Source organism: Dendrobates tinctorius, unplaced genomic scaffold, assembly GCF_039654945.1.
Source record: "Dendrobates tinctorius isolate UK_male_01 unplaced genomic scaffold, ASM3965494v1 ptg000030l, whole genome shotgun sequence".
NCBI classification, from domain to species: domain Eukaryota; kingdom Metazoa; phylum Chordata; class Amphibia; order Anura; family Dendrobatidae; genus Dendrobates; species Dendrobates tinctorius.
Window position 1 is genome coordinate 10392335 of NW_027361698.1, and position 15889 is coordinate 10408223.

Consider the following 15889-nt stretch of genomic DNA (forward strand, 5'->3'; position numbering starts at 1 on the left):
ATTGATGCGCGAGTTTCTCGCATCACATTCGCAAGTGTGACCCCGGCCTATTATTCCGAAAAGTTTTCAGATCTCACATAGATTTTGAAGATGCTTTTAATTGTTTTGGGGTGTTTTTCACAGCTTTTTGTAGCCTTTAGACCTGACAGTGTCAAGTGTGGGGCAGATTTTTTTATAAATCCACATCAAAGATGTGACAGGTAACTTTTTATTTCAGCGGCAAGACTTTCGAAACCTTGGAAAAACTCACAAAGAACTTGAAAGGGATTTTGACGTGGATCTTTAAGCAGATTTGATTTAAAATACATGTTAGAAAACTCTGTGTGAACGTACCCTTAGACTTATTTGTTCCAAACTAACATTTTTTGTAACAGTTCAACAGGACACCAAAATGTATGTGATATGATTTATTGCGTGATGGACAAGGGACTTTGTTCTAGCATTTGATGGATTAAAAGTGTTTGGACCTCCTTAACAATCTATCCTTTATTACCAATCCTGTGAGAAGTATTAAATCATGCTATTAGGAGAAAACAATTGTAAATACAACTTTTTTTTTGTTTTATATTAGCACATAAACATAGGAATTATTCAATGTGACAAATATTCTGTCACATCTGGGTAAACACTTTACTTATAAAAATGGAATAATTTTCAATAATCTTTTATTGAAATGGTGGGTCTCAACTATATTTTAATACTTTGCATCCAGCTGCACTTTCAGTTCTCCTGATTGTCTCCAAACACTAGGAAACAGACAAACAAGCCGGAAGCACACTGTCTAATGATTTGCAAAATAAAATCTTTTTTTTCATGATTAAAGGGACTCTGCCATCAGAAAAATGGCACATGGCTCAAAAGCAAGTTTTGATATTGAGCATATTTTTAAGGATCTTTGTTCATTTGTTTAATTAATTTTCCATTTCATTATGTATATTGAACATCCTGAAGTCTTGCAGTTTCTACTTTAGCCATTGAGTCAGACACTTCTTGTTGTGTAGAAACCACTTTCCATTAGTTATCTGATCGTCATCACAGTCAGGATTTCAATATAAAGTAACACCCTTATATAAATACTACAGGATCACTGTACCTGCAGTAGATGGTCACAGCTCACCTGCTCCCCATCCTGTACAATAACCTCTGCATAGATCACAGAGCATGCCCAAAACATTCACCCATAGAAGCTAAGAAACATCGCTTGTCTATTATCCATGAAGCTGATGCAAAGCATATCTTTGAATGCAAACAAATGTAAACCACTCAGGCAACATGTCCGCTCCATAGTCATGTGCTGAGCATAGATAAAAAATGTATGGACAGAAAATAAACCACACAAGAAGGTATCACAGTACTTTATGGAGAGGTGTAGAATCCTACTAAATCTATGTTAAAGACAGTAAGGTATATTATTACTGCACAGATTTTTGAGTGCTGCTTCATTCCTGTTTTTCTGCAAGCAGAAAATAAATAGATGTTAGAAAAAATATTTATTATTATCTGGTTTAGGGTACTTTCATTAAACCATCCTAAAACTAAAGCCATAAAAGAAAGTATTACTCCAAAAGCTGCTGTTAATGCCATTCTATACTTGTATTTCTTCCTGTAGAATAAGCTCAGTGACCTGGAGATTTTGTCCTTGATGATTGCCACATTAAGCCATGACTTGGATCACAGAGGCGTTAACAACTCATTTATACAAAGGTGAGGGCAAAGCTTACCATTTTTATTCTGATAATGATTATTACTAATCCTTTACGTGTGACGGTTGCAGCTTTGTGAATGCAGTCTCTGTGCGGACTCCGTTTAGGTAGGCTGCCCTATATCAGAGGTCCATTTCTTGCTGCTTAATAAAGGTTTCTGATTTACTTGGCAATTAATAATAATATAACTATTACTATTAGAGTTTTACCTCCTTTTTTCCTTAAGCTAGTTTCACATTAGCGTTTACGGCCACAGCGTCGGGCTGCGCACGGCCGCCGCTAAGCCCCGTCCCCTGCCACGCCTCCACCGGTAGCTCCGCCTACGGACGCATGACGCTGCATGCGTCCTGCGTCCCCTATCTTTAGCACTGGGGTCGCAGGCCGTGCGCAGTATGCGTTTGGCGGCGCATGCGTCCTTTTGACGCTGCGCCGACCAGTGCCAAACGCAACAGGTTGCAATTTGGTGCGCTCGGTGCAGCATCAAAAGGACGCATGCGCCGCCAAATGCACACTGCGCACGGCCTGCGCCCCCAGTGCTAAAGATAGGGGACGCATGCAGAGTCATGCATCCGTAGGCGGAGCTACCGGTGGAGGCGTGGCAGGGGCGGGGCTTAGCGGCGGCCGCGCGCAGCCCGACGCTGTGGCCGTAAACGCTAATGTGAAACTAGCCTTAGTGTGGCCTTCTTCAGAGGCTGCTCAGACTTTCAGTTCTCACATGTCAATTAATAACATAACTATTACTATTAGATTCACCTCCTTTTTTTTTCTTTACTGTGGCCTTCTTCACAGGCTGTTGAGCCCTCCAGTCCACAAAATGGCTGCTGGTGAAAGAGGATGCGGTAAGACCTGTCCAAGTATAAACAGCTTTCCTATGTGAAGTGTTTTTCAATTAGTGAGACTAATGGACAGGTCTGGTCTCTTGCTCCTTATGGTAAACAGCATAATATCTCAAAAGCTGAAAGACATTGTATTCACAGTGGGGGGAACCAAGACTTTTTGCACGTATGCATTGAAGTGGTTAAGAAACAACTGCGAAGCAGAGAAATTAGAAAGTCCCTATTAAATTGTGACACTCTATTTTACCATTCAGCGCTGATGTCCTCTTAGTTTTAAGCTTGCGGATAGAAATGATGCCTTGCTATTGAACATGACCTGTGTTTGTTCTTTTGGAGGTTTTATAGGTAACGTGTTATGATGAGTCACTGTAGGAGGCAAAAACAGAAATGCTAGCTAAGTCCAGAAAACCAGAGAGGTTGGCAGCTATCGGATTGCAGACCCCTGAACCTATCAACACAACTAGCAGTAGCCGTGGGGGGTTCCTACGATGCCCTAGACCCCTCGATCACAGCCGGAGGACTATATAGCCTAAAGACAGAAAGGGAAATCTAAACTGCCCCAGAGCAGACCCCAAAGCAAAAGGCAGCCCCCAACATATAATGACGGTGAAGCAAGAAGAAAGAACACTAACACAGACAGAAAGATAGACTGAGCAAAGACGGGGCCCAAGCTAACTAGATAGGAAAGGACAGGAAGGCTGCTGTCTGCAATCCGTGAAAAACCCTATAAAAATAAGAGCCAACAAACTGACAGTGAAAAAGGCCCTGAAGACGCTAGGCTTCAAAAAGGCTATGTCAGTACTCCGGAATATTCTGAAGACAGAGCAACAGGCAAAAGGAGATTCAGCTCACCCCAGCAGGGAATGGCAGAATCCAGAAAAGCAAGGCAAACAAAAAAAAAACACAAATGCTAACAGGCAAAGCAGAAAACTTAGCTTTAGAGGAGCAGGAATCAGACTGGTCTCCTAGAAGGCCACAGAGAAATCACCCGCAGGGCAGAAGGGCGTCGGCAGCCTTATATCCAGTCCGTGACTCCACTCAGCCAGTCATCATCATTAGGCTCAGGTGCCTGATAATCAGGCTCATTACCTTCCTTTACCAGAATAGGGAGTTCACCAGACCTCAGTGACGAAAGGGAAAATGAACTCACAACAGTAACGGGTGTGTTTTTTGGCTTAATTGTGCCTTGTTAACATACGTATATTAGGTTCCTTTTCTGTGTTGGAATATGGGCTACGAATAGGAGCATGACTAGCGCTCCAAACTTATAAGCTGTACTCATTTGTCTATTGTCCTCCACTATGGATTTTTAATCGAGCATCAAATATAAACATCACATATTTTTTTTCCTTCCTAATACTGGGCGTATTGTGTTTTTTCCATGCTGGACCACCAGCAGCAATTATGAAGGCAGTAAATCTGTGAAGTCTGTGCGGAAGACTGCACTTATAAGAGAAAGAAAGTGTTAGGGACGGCGGAACGCACTAAATATAAAATAGCGTAAAGTGCGTTCGCCGCCCGGGGTCCACCATGCAGAAGGTATTAACACTGCTGCTAGCTAATGGCGGACGTACAATATGGCGGTATTACGCACGCGGGTTGAACGTCACCCAGGTGCGCTGAGCGATCTCTGTTTACTCACAGAGATGCATTAAGTGAAAAACACAAAGGCTGAGCCTGTTAGCGTCACAGGTCTCAGAGAAGTGCACGCACGGTATATGGTCTCAGGAGCTGGGCCCTAGGCAGAGGGTCTGCATCCGTCTTGACCTATCGTGCGTGCGGCGTCGCAACTGTGGATGCCAAGACGAGCTGCAGAGTGCAGCGCGGCGACAGACACTGCCGCTAGTCAACAATGCCCGGAAGCAGGCGCACTGTCGGATGCTAGCACTGTGGAGGATGCTGTAGTGGCTTGTAGCTTGCCACTGGCTGGCGCTGACTCTATAGCTAAGTCCATATACACACTCATAATATCAGAGGGAGGGGATCTTAATGAGTCATTCGCAGGATCATGCATCCATCACCATTCACACAGTAGCAACTAGAGACTATACTAGCGCATGGCCGAGTGGCCATGCGAACCTTTTATAGCCAGGACCTTCCGGAAGCTTCCAGATCCCTGAGATGGACCAATCAGACCAGGAGAAGGACCTTGACATGTGGCTCCCGATCTCCAATGGGAGATTGTCTCGTGAGCATGCTCAGTGGAGCGACAGAAGGACTTAGCCTCTGGAGCGATTTGCTGCTGAGCAGCCTGCATTGCCATTGTTGACCCAAAGGTGACAGCAATAGCCAGCACCACAGAGCATGTCTGGGCAGAGCGTCTAGGAAGCCGGGATTGCTAAGCAATCTCCTCTGCGGTCAAAAGACAATGGGAGACCGCAGAATATGAGGCTCTGGATTCCTGTTGAACTGCTGCAGGAACCCGACACCTAACAGAAAGTGAACTTGTAATACTACTATAATAGTAAGTGCCACAAAATCATGTCCTCAGCACATTTGTTAAATCGATCTCAACCGCAGGATCGTCATGTATAAACTAATTACATGGCTGCATTTGTCTTTTAAAGCTGATGAAAGGCATCTCCATTATATTGTATCCCTCATCTGCTGGATCCATTGAACTCATCCAAGGACTATTTCTATATTTCCCTGGCGTCGGATAACCAGGTGGCACCCCCGTATCGGCTCCCTTTGTGTAGATTCATTACGGACACTGCAGTATTATCGTCATTTGTGCTGCCCCAGTTCCATTTCAATAAATCTCGTTGAATTGTTTGTCGGCCTGGTGTCTCTTCCTGCTCTGTCGCATACCCAGTCACAGTCCCATACAATAGTTTTGCCAGTATCAACTTTCAAAGACAAATGCAGCCATGTATTTAGGTAAAAGGTGTAGATCCTGCTCCTGTCCAAGTAAAACCTTTGAAGGAATTCTGTCATGTTTAAAAAGGGTGGTCCAAACTGTAGGCATCGTTTTTTTACAGCAAAATTAGCTAAGTTATTTGAAATATATTTTTGTGGAAGATTGCGTATACTGTAAGTAGTAATTTTTTATTTAAACCATTGCCCCTTTGGGGCTTTGGTGTGTGGCCTCACTCAATGATTTACTACAGATGTATACACAGAAGACTGCCCACTAAACGCAGAAACCCAGAATGAGCAGAGATTAAATAATAACTTCTGCTCATTCTCGGCTTAGGATAAATGAATACAAATGGTTGCTTATACTGAATCTTTACACAAAAATATACTGTATATATTTTTCTACTGTCCTACAATGTCCTGCCGGTTAGAATGCATTTCCAAAGTGAGGGGTTTCCTTTAGGTATGCAGTAAATCTAATCTTCAGATTGTATTTACACATTAATCTTGAAGTATCTCGATTGTTCTTTCACACTGCAAAGTTTATTCTTATTGTACTTTATAGGTTTGCTTAATGGATTGAGTGCAAAATGATAATTTCTAAAACGCATGTAAATCATATTTCTGAATTCACGCATTTTCTTTGGTTCAACATGACTTTTCTCTTTTAATTTGGACCAATAAATTCCACCTGAAATCTCTTTTTAAAGGTAATCTTTCAGGAGGTTTTTGCTATGTAAGCTGAAGACAGCATGAAGTATGGGGTTAAAAAACAGATTTCAGTGATGCCTCTCTTGTGAACCTGAGGTTTTGTTTGTTTTAACACCATTAGCTTATCATTGTTGTGACTAGCCATGTGAGCCCTGGCCTAACACGCCCCCTCCTGTGATAAGCAGCTCACTGTCTATGAACATTGTATATATGGAGCCTGGTGTGGGTGGGCACAGCTTTTCATCTCCGCTTCATTGCTAAATCTAAAAAGTCTGATTGTGTGACGACTGCACTCCATAATCTCAGTGATACATCTTTGGGTTCAGCTTCTCTTTGCCTACATCAGGCTGCTCTCAGATGATGTAGCAAAAACCTGCTGACAGATTCCCTTTAGGTAAGCGCATGAGGTTTAAATTACCAAGTTTATTGCAACCAAAACAAAATAATGACAAAGCATATAATTGTGCCTTAGAGTTGAATAAAAAGTTATAACCCATGTAGTTTGAAAGTGAGCAAGCTAAACTTCTCCAGACATCTGTCAATGCTTGAGCAGGTCACATACTCTGTAGCTGTACATTATGTAACAGACTTGCCTTTGTTATTACAATTTCATAAAAAAGTAACATGCTATATTATTGGTTGGCAGATAGAAAATTGAGCGTAAAAGACATTTTGTATAAAAGTACAGTATAATAAAATCCTAACTATAGATATAAGCTGTAGGAAAAGAGAGCGCAATAGGGTCTTATCCGGGTAAAACCTCGAGAGAAAATCAGGCAATTATACTCACCCTTTGCAGGAGAGATTCAGGCACGTAAGATCAAAGGTCAGCTTGCTGCACGTCCAAAGGTCCACTCCGTGACCGCCAAAACATCAGTTTTAAAAGGAATAAATTTATGGACTTTTGTGCGCTGCTTGACAAATTACCACATCAGAGTTGTATTAATGGATTAACCATTTACTTTCCAACGCGTTTCGAAGTATACAGCACTTCTTCTTCAGGGGTTGACATACTTCGAAACGCATTGGGAATTAAATGGTTAATCCATCAATACAACTCTGATGTGGTAATTTGTCAAGCAGAGCACAAAAGTCCATAAATTTATTCCTTTTAAAACTGAAAATCCTAACTATGTGTGATTGGAAAGTTTCACAACTATTATAAATGTGTCATTAAGTAATTGGTTATAGCAACACTTAATTTTTAGGCATTCTTCAGTGGTTATGGAACAAAATATGCAACGTGCAGGTTTAAGAAGGATATTTCACCAGTTTGAGCTTGTGAAACTGACCACATTATTATAAAGTGCAGATTAGTGATTACTAGAGATAACTAGAGAGGACAAGATCGAGTAATTGCAATAGATACATATATTGAAACAAATGAGTCTTAATAATGGGAAGTCTGAAGAGTAATTTACAATAACCATTCACCCCCCACATCTGATCACTGGCTCGATCTTGTTATCTGCACATCAAAAACATTTCTAGAATTTGACCCTTTCTTACTTTCGACTCTGCAAAAACTCTTTCTCTTATTCATTCTCGTCTGGACTATTGTAACTCTCTACTAATCGGTCTCCCTCTTACTAAACTCTCCCCTCTCCAATCTGTCTTGAATGCTGCAGCCAGAATCATATTTCTTACTAACCGTTACACCGATGCCTCTACCTTGTGCCAGTCATTACACTGGTTACCCATCCACTCCAGAATCCAATACAAACTTATTACCCTCACCCACAAAACACTCCATGGCTCAGGACAACCCTACATCTCCTCCCTCGTCTCAGTCTACCACCCTACCCGTGCCCTCCGTTCTGCCAATGACCTGAGGTTAACATCCTCAATAATCAGAACCTCCCATTCCCGTCTCCAAGAATTTTGACATGCTGCGCCAATTCGTTGGAATGCACTACCCAGGTTAATACGATTAATCCCCACAGTTTTAAGTGTGCCCTAAAAACGCATTTGATCAGACTGGCCTATCGCCTCAACTCATTAACCTAACTATGCCTGTGTTGCTCATTCAAAATCTTTTACCATAACCAGGTTCCTTGCATCATGTTCTCACATGCTTTATGCATTTAATAGCCCTCTGTGTCTGTATTGTTACATACTTAAGCTGATAACCGGTTCATGCAGCCTTACATGAACACCCGATTTTTACACTTTGGATGCTCAGAACACCAAAACCAATTGTTACCATCTACCTTCCGTGTCTCCCCTTTTCCTCATAGATTGTAAGCTTGCGAGCAGGGCCCTCATTCCTCTTGGTATCTGTTTTGATCTATGTGATTATTGTTATGCTGTAATGTCTATTTTCTGTAGAAGTCCCCTCTAAAATGTAAAGTGCTGCAGAATATGTTGGCGCTATAAAAATAAAATAATTATTATTATAACCAAGTCCTATGTTTTGCCACTTGTGGAGCAAGGTGGTATTACATCTTCTATGGGATTTGTCACCTAATTTTGCTCGACTCATAATTAACAAATTTCTCTTTTAATGCAGTTATATCTAGGCAAACAATGTATCACTGCAGAACCAGGCAGATTTGATGTGTTTAAAAGTGATGACCCATATAGGAGCAGTTACAGCGATATTTCTGTAACTTTTGGAAACATGTTGTTAAATGCAGAATTGACTACAAATTTCTTACAGAGGGTAAAACACTTGGTGAAAATCGGTGGCTTTTCAATGCTGAGTTCTATGTATTTTTTCCGCTACATGAGTATGGGATTGAAAACCTCTTCTTCTTGTATTTGAAATTGCTATATATTTGCAGTACTGAAATTACACAGCAAATCTACCAAATGTGAACTTTTTAAAGGAAACCAGTCAGCAGAATTATCCTGAGTAAACTACAGACACTCTTAGGTTGGCACCATTAAACTGATTAAAATGATACCTTGGTTGATGAAATGCGTCTTGTGGTTGTTGTTTAATCTGTATTTTCACTTTTGAGTTCTATTTTACAGACTGAATATAGTATGGGTTTTAAAAAAAACATTCAGCAGGCAGGCGCTAACAGCAGCATTTGTGCTGTCGCATGATACAAGGTTAATATGCATAATTCGTTTAATTTACACATATAGTTTTGTGTAAGAAAATTATTTTTTTTTTTAATATGCATAATTCGTTTAATTTACACATATAGTTTTGTGTAAGAAAATTATTTTTTTTTTAATATGCATAATTCGTTTAATTTACACATATAGTTTTGTGTAAGAAAATTATTTTTTTTTTTACAAATAAAATGGCGCCGGCGGCTGCACCTGTGCAATAGCATCTATCCATTGGGAATCTGTCACTTAATTCATGCTGCCTGAATCATGGGCAGTATGAATGAGAGCCTAGCTGTACAATAGCATGTGAGAGATTCCTGTCAGTCACCAGGTGTGGTCCTGGGAGAATCCGAGGGTCGCCCCAGAATAATCTCTCCATATGGTCCCCATTTAGATTTTCTGACTCAAAGTCTGGTCTGTCTTTCTCTGAAATACTGCAGCATTTCAGAGAAATAAGCTTCTGATTCATGTTGACCATGGTTTTGACAACATGAATCTAATGACAGGTTACCATTTAATATTGTACTCAATGGACTTAGATCTTTTTAGAGCCCACTACCGTGTAACTATCCAATGTCTGTTTGTTAGCTTTGATATTAGATGGAAACTGTGACTGGCATTTCAAAGTAAACCTCCAAATTTGTATTTTATATACCCTTATTCCTATGTTTTGTAAGATAAAATGAATGTGTACAGTCAATAATAATATATATTTTTTCATGTATTCTAGGAGTGAGCATCCATTAGCCCAACTCTACTGCCATTCTATTATGGAGAATCACCACTTTGACCAGTGCCTCATGATTCTAAATAGTCAGGTTAGTGAAAAGAGCTTGTTTTAACGGAGGCATCAAAGCTGTATTTAGTCTCCAATCACTTCTGTCCCAGGTGGTGAGCGAGGCTGGTGACGTCAGGGCATTTTAGCACACCATATTGTTTGAGGAAACCACATTCTACTTTAGGGGCTATGTTGGGACATCATACAATATGGAGAGCTGTGTGGGGACTGTGGGAGCATCATATTTTGTTGGGAGCGGTTGATCACGGTACAAGGGCTGTATAACAGAAGAATATGATTTATAAACTTAGTAGTAAATTATATGGTTTTGATTAGCTGCTACACGTAAAAATGCATGTTACAATAAGCCGTATTGTAACATATATTAACAGTAACAGCGAGTAAACATACTTAATTCTGCTCAATATTAGGTTATAAAATTAATATAAGACAATAATTATGAGGAAGAAGGACCATGTCCTTCGAAACACCTTTTTTTGCCTATCTAAAAGCCCGTCACACAGGGCTGGTGGTGTCACCACTACCACACGCCCCGCTAACCTCCCTCCCACTGCACACCACCCGCTTCACTAGGGTTGCACTGGTATCTGACGCTGGGAGGAATGCCACACTCATCTACTCGAGTAAGTGCCGTATTCACAGTGGTGTCACTTGTCAGTGACTGCAGTGCGGTAGTTATTTGATATTCATATATATAGTGCATGCACAGGACTCAGACAGGTATGCACACAGAGCGTGTCAAACTACAAGCAGCTTCAGCCCTCATACAGTCTGCGAGCGCCAGTGTGTCCTATTATGTTTTTTAATAATGAGTAGAATTAAGTTTGTCTGGTTGGTTTGGGCCTAAACAGTCACATAATCTCACGTGGCCCACCTCGGATTAAAAATGATTCTGATTAACCTCATATTAGGTTTAGCTATAAGAAAGAAAAAAACTCCTAGTGTAGATACAACAAACCGGTAATTCGGTAAGTGTATGCTGAATGACTCATGTAGACAAGTTGTGCAAAGCAGGCACAACACTGTGTAGCATATGGATGGCTCTCCGTGTATCTCCAGTTACGTCAAATGATTCCTGGACCTGTGAGCATCGGAACTGAAGATATGGAAAAAATGCAAACTTTGTGAGCGCTGCCAGGAATATGAGAGATTCAAAGGAGGTAAAGAGTAAGGCTTCATTGATACTACATATTTCTGAGTAGATTGGACTCCTTCATCAGGTATAAAGTGACAGGATGTTACTCCTGACCTTTATTTCTGTATGAAAGTCAGGGGTAAAATCTATACTACTAGTTTAGACATGCCATGGAACACTATAATGTAGACAATGAAGAAGTGGCTTAAATTTGGTACAACAGGGACATTACCTAGAACTGGACATTCCACAAAAATTGATGACAAAATGAGAAAAAAATTTACACTGAAGTTGCCAAGAGGCCTACAGCAACGTTAAAGGAGCTGCAAGAATGTCTGTCAAGTACTTGTGTACTATATGTGACAACAATTTCACATATTTTTCATATGTCTGGTTTTCGGGGTAGGGTTCCAAGACAGGAGCTTTTCCTTACAAACAACAACATCCAAGCCTTGCTAGGTTTTGGCAAAACTTAAATCGAGTCTCCAAAAGCATGTTAAAAATGCGTTATGGTTTAATGAGACCAAAGTTGAACTTTTTGGCCATAATTTAAAAAGTGTGTTTGGTGCAAAACATACACTGTACATCACCAAAAGAAAACCTATACCAGAGTGAAGCATGGTGGAAGCATTAGTAGGCTTTGTGTTGTTTATTTGGCAGATGGATGTGGAGGAATTTACGAATAGTTCCAAGTATAAGTCAGTTTTGCTAAAAAGATGAAGAGAAATTGAACATTTCACAAAGACAATGACACCCTAAGCATACCTCCAAATCAACAAAAGAATGGCTTCACCAGAAAAATTTCAAGGTTTTCGAATGGCCCAGCAAAAGATCAGACCTGAATATAATAGAAAAACTGTGGGTTGACCTGTAGATGACTATACACAGGAGAAGAGTTGATAAAGATTGTCAATTTTAGATGTGCCATGCTGATAAGACTCCTGCCCAAAATGGTGAATGGTGAATTTATAAATGGTGGCATAAATTCAAAGGGAGCTTCAACAAACTCAGAAACCCAGAGAAGCTTAAAGGCTCCTAAAATATAACTTTTAATTCTAAAGTTAAAACAAATGTCAAAAAGATGGGTAACTATACCACATACAAAGTGACTGTCCTATGAATCGAGGAAGGGGTGGCAATAAGTGATCTAAAATTCTTATAGTTCCCCTCTATATTTTTTCATATTGCTACATACACCTCATGCATTGGCTATGTGATAGGATGCCGTTCATCTCTTTTTAGTGGAACGCAGTCTTGATCACTTAAAGCATTTAAATTGCCACAAATGTTGGATATGTTATTGGGGTGGTATGTGGGTTTACACCTCTAATTCACTTTATGTTAGGGGTGTACTAGGGTCAGAAGGGAGAGCCACCGATGAGTGAGGACGCCATATCATGGAAACTTATTGTGCCAGCCTGCACTGATAGGTAGGGAACACATTAGGGAACTTCTAGGGCCATTCAGTCCATAACACATAATGATTTAACCTCTCCCTCAATAAGACCCTCACAGCGCTTATCTTTTGCTGCTTGTTTTTATTTTTGTGTATATGTATCTGACAATACATGGACTTGTGAGGTCATTTGTTTTAACTCTATAATTAAACGTTATATTTTAAGGGTCTATAAACTTCTTTGGGTTTGTGTGTTTGATTTCAACCCCCACTTAATAAGCTTTCTTGATCTAACTTCGCTTCAACAAACTGTTACATTAAGGATATGCATATCAAATAGTTGAGATTCTGTATGGACATTATATTAGTTCTTTATTTTTATTTTTCCATCTCAAGATATTTCATTTTGTTTTTCAATTGAGTTGTACAGATTATGGGTAACATCAAGGCGTAAAAAGTTCTGAAACGATTCTTTTGAGTGTTTTTTATACATGACAAAAAAACAGCATTTTAACAAGGGTGTGTAGGATTTTTATATCTAGTCTATATGAGAACCCAGCCTTAAAAGAAAACAAAGCTCAGAAGACGAGAGATTTATATGAAAAAAATGAGTTATACTGAACCTTTATACCTACGGCTCTGGCAAAAATGAAGAGATCACTTCCAAAAGTTCAGTTTGTCTGATTTTTCTCTTTATAGGTATATTTTTGAGTAAAATGTAAATTGTTCTTTTAGTCTACAAACTTCTGACATGTCTCTGAATTTCAAAGCAATAAATTTAGGTTTTTTTCTGAAAAGGAGAAATGGTCAAAATAAAAAAAAAAGTGCTTTCAGATCTCAAATAACGCAAAGAAAACAAGTGCATAATCATTTAGAAACAACAATACTAATGTTTTAACTCAGGAAGAGTTCAGAAATCAATATTTTGTGGAATAACCATGATTTTTAATCACAGCTTTCATGCATCTTGGCATGCTTTCCACCAGTCTTTCACACTGCTTTTGGTGCAAAAATGTAAGCAGTTCTTCTTTGATGGCTTGTGACTATCCATCTTCCTCTTGATTACATTCCAGAGGTTTTCAATGGGGTTCAGGTCTGGAGATTGGGCTACCCATGACAGGGATTTGATATGTTGGTCTCTTAATTTTTGCCAGAGCTGTCTATAGTCCTGGTCTATATTATATTGCCAGCATATTAGGCTTCATTTTTAAGGTGACAGTTTCTTTTTAAGGCGTTGAGCAAGAAAATACATTTTAAAATAATATTTTGGTGATGGCACGTTTTATATTTCACATATAAAGCTGAGTATCTTCTGATCAGCGCATTTACTGCATATCCTGTAGAGATAACTGCAAGTTATTAAAGTGTAAAAATGTTTTGATCTGACCTTAACGTTGGTGTATCTATGTAGTAAGCATGGAGTCTGGTGAATCGAGCTATGATTTAAAGAGTAAAGTTTGGATGTCATTCTTTTTTTTTCTCAGGGTAATCAGCTTCTAAGCGGTCTTTCTGTTCAGGACTACAAGTCTGCACTGAAGATGATAAAGCAGGCTATCCTTGCTACAGATTTGGCTCTTTATATAAAGTAAGTCCAAATGATCATCCAAGGATTGTCTTGCATATTTGATTTATTCATATTCAGTTCTCTAACTGACCAAAAAAGGAATGGCTAAGATATTTCCCTTGGCAGTGCCTAGTACTTGTGTGCGTCATAAGCAATCTGTCTTACAGACTTCAGCTTCAAGTTTCATATAGGTATCCACCATGGTGTTACTGGAGGCACTTGCCCTGCTTGTATAATAACAGGCTTGGCTGTAGATTAATATTTAAAGGTATGAAAATGAGACTCTTTTCTATCGTTACAGGAGAAGAGGAGATTTTTTTGACCTAGTTAAAAATAGGAATTTTAGGTGGGACCATTCAGCACAAAAAGAATTGTTTTTGTAAGTATTTTCCTCAGGAGCTGTTTTCTAATTTGACTAAAAGCTGAAGTCTAGTGAATAATGCTACTCTCACAAATCTGACATTCTGGATCCAAGTGTGGGCTACCATGCCTGGACCAGCTGCAGATCTTTTGACCCTAAAGGTGTGTAGGAAAAATTGCCTGATTTTCTTCCAGAAAACTCAGACGATTTTCATCCATATTGTCATCCATATTCTATGTGTATCCTATGTTTGTGCATTTATACATCCATGTGACCTCCATATTTATACATTAACCGTTTGAAATGTACATTATCAACCCAAACCCTATCTAACAACCTCATAGGCATATATGAGGCTGTTGAGTTTGGTTCAGGAGACCGACACCTTTGATCGTGAAAGTCGAAAGTGTGAACCTGGGCTTAGTGTGCTACACGAAAATGTGATCCCTTAATGACCAGGCTAATTTATAGCTTTGGAACCACGGTTTTATTATGTGTTTATCTTATGAAGTATAACTTTGTTAATATTTCCACATCCCATTTCCTTTTGTACTGGCAGACAGGGTTACTGTATACATTTTTAAGCAACAAAAATTGGGACAAACAGATGTTTCATAGTGAAATGAATATATAATCCCGGCCTTTCAATAGTGTAAATAACCAATTATGTGAATCCATATGTGTTTGTTTATGCATAATATAAACATGAATTTTTGTATAAAGAATATAACATACAGTAATGTTCAAAAGTTTTAGGCAGATGCAAAAATAATGCTGCTAAGAATGCGTTAAAAAATAGACATGTTGATAGTTTATTTTTAATTATTAAGAAAATGCAAAAGTGAGTGTATGAAAGAGAAATCTAAATGAAATAAATATTTGATCTGACCACCCATTTTCCTTCAAAACAACAAGAAAGCATATTTTATTTCTAGATAGAATTGCAGAACTTGGCAGGGAGGTTGTTCCAAACATCTTGACTAACTAACCACAGATCTTCTGTCGATGTAGGCTTGTACATATCATCCTTTTTTCTCTTCATATAAACTCAGAAAGACTTGATATTAGATCAGGGCTATGTGAGGGCCATATGATCACTTCCAGGACTCTTTATTCATCTTTCCACTGAAGATAGTTCTTACTGGCAGATACTTATCATCATTCAATAACCTTTACACTGAAGATAGTTCTTAATAACATTGGCTGCACGTGTAAAGTCGTACTGCTGCATAAGAAATTTGTAGTAATCCGATGTCTCTGTGATGGTATTGCATGTTTTAAGTATGAGTCTTTGTACTTTAAAATACCCTATACATTGATATAAGCATCCTGATTACCACTTATGATTTAAGGCTTCCACAGTATGATAGCCCTTCAGTAGTACCGAGATAGTATGATAGACCCTCATTAATCTCCACATAGTATAATAGCCCAGTTGTTATCACACTATTTAATCCCTTAC

At 39.2% G+C, this 15889-nt stretch overlaps 1 protein-coding gene across 5 annotated transcripts in view; it reads left to right on the forward strand.

The window, feature by feature from the left end:
* PDE5A (phosphodiesterase 5A) overlaps positions 1–15889 on the forward strand; it is a 461491-nt gene that overhangs the window by 389350 nt on the left and 56252 nt on the right. For all 5 annotated transcript variants that reach the window (XM_073571847.1, XM_073571848.1, XM_073571845.1 and 2 more), the window contains 4 exons: positions 1610–1704; positions 9903–9990; positions 13987–14087; positions 14368–14445. In XM_073571847.1, the coding sequence (XP_073427948.1) occupies positions 1610–1704; positions 9903–9990; positions 13987–14087; positions 14368–14445 (362 nt within the window). The remainder of the gene's footprint in view (positions 1–1609; positions 1705–9902; positions 9991–13986; positions 14088–14367; positions 14446–15889) is intronic.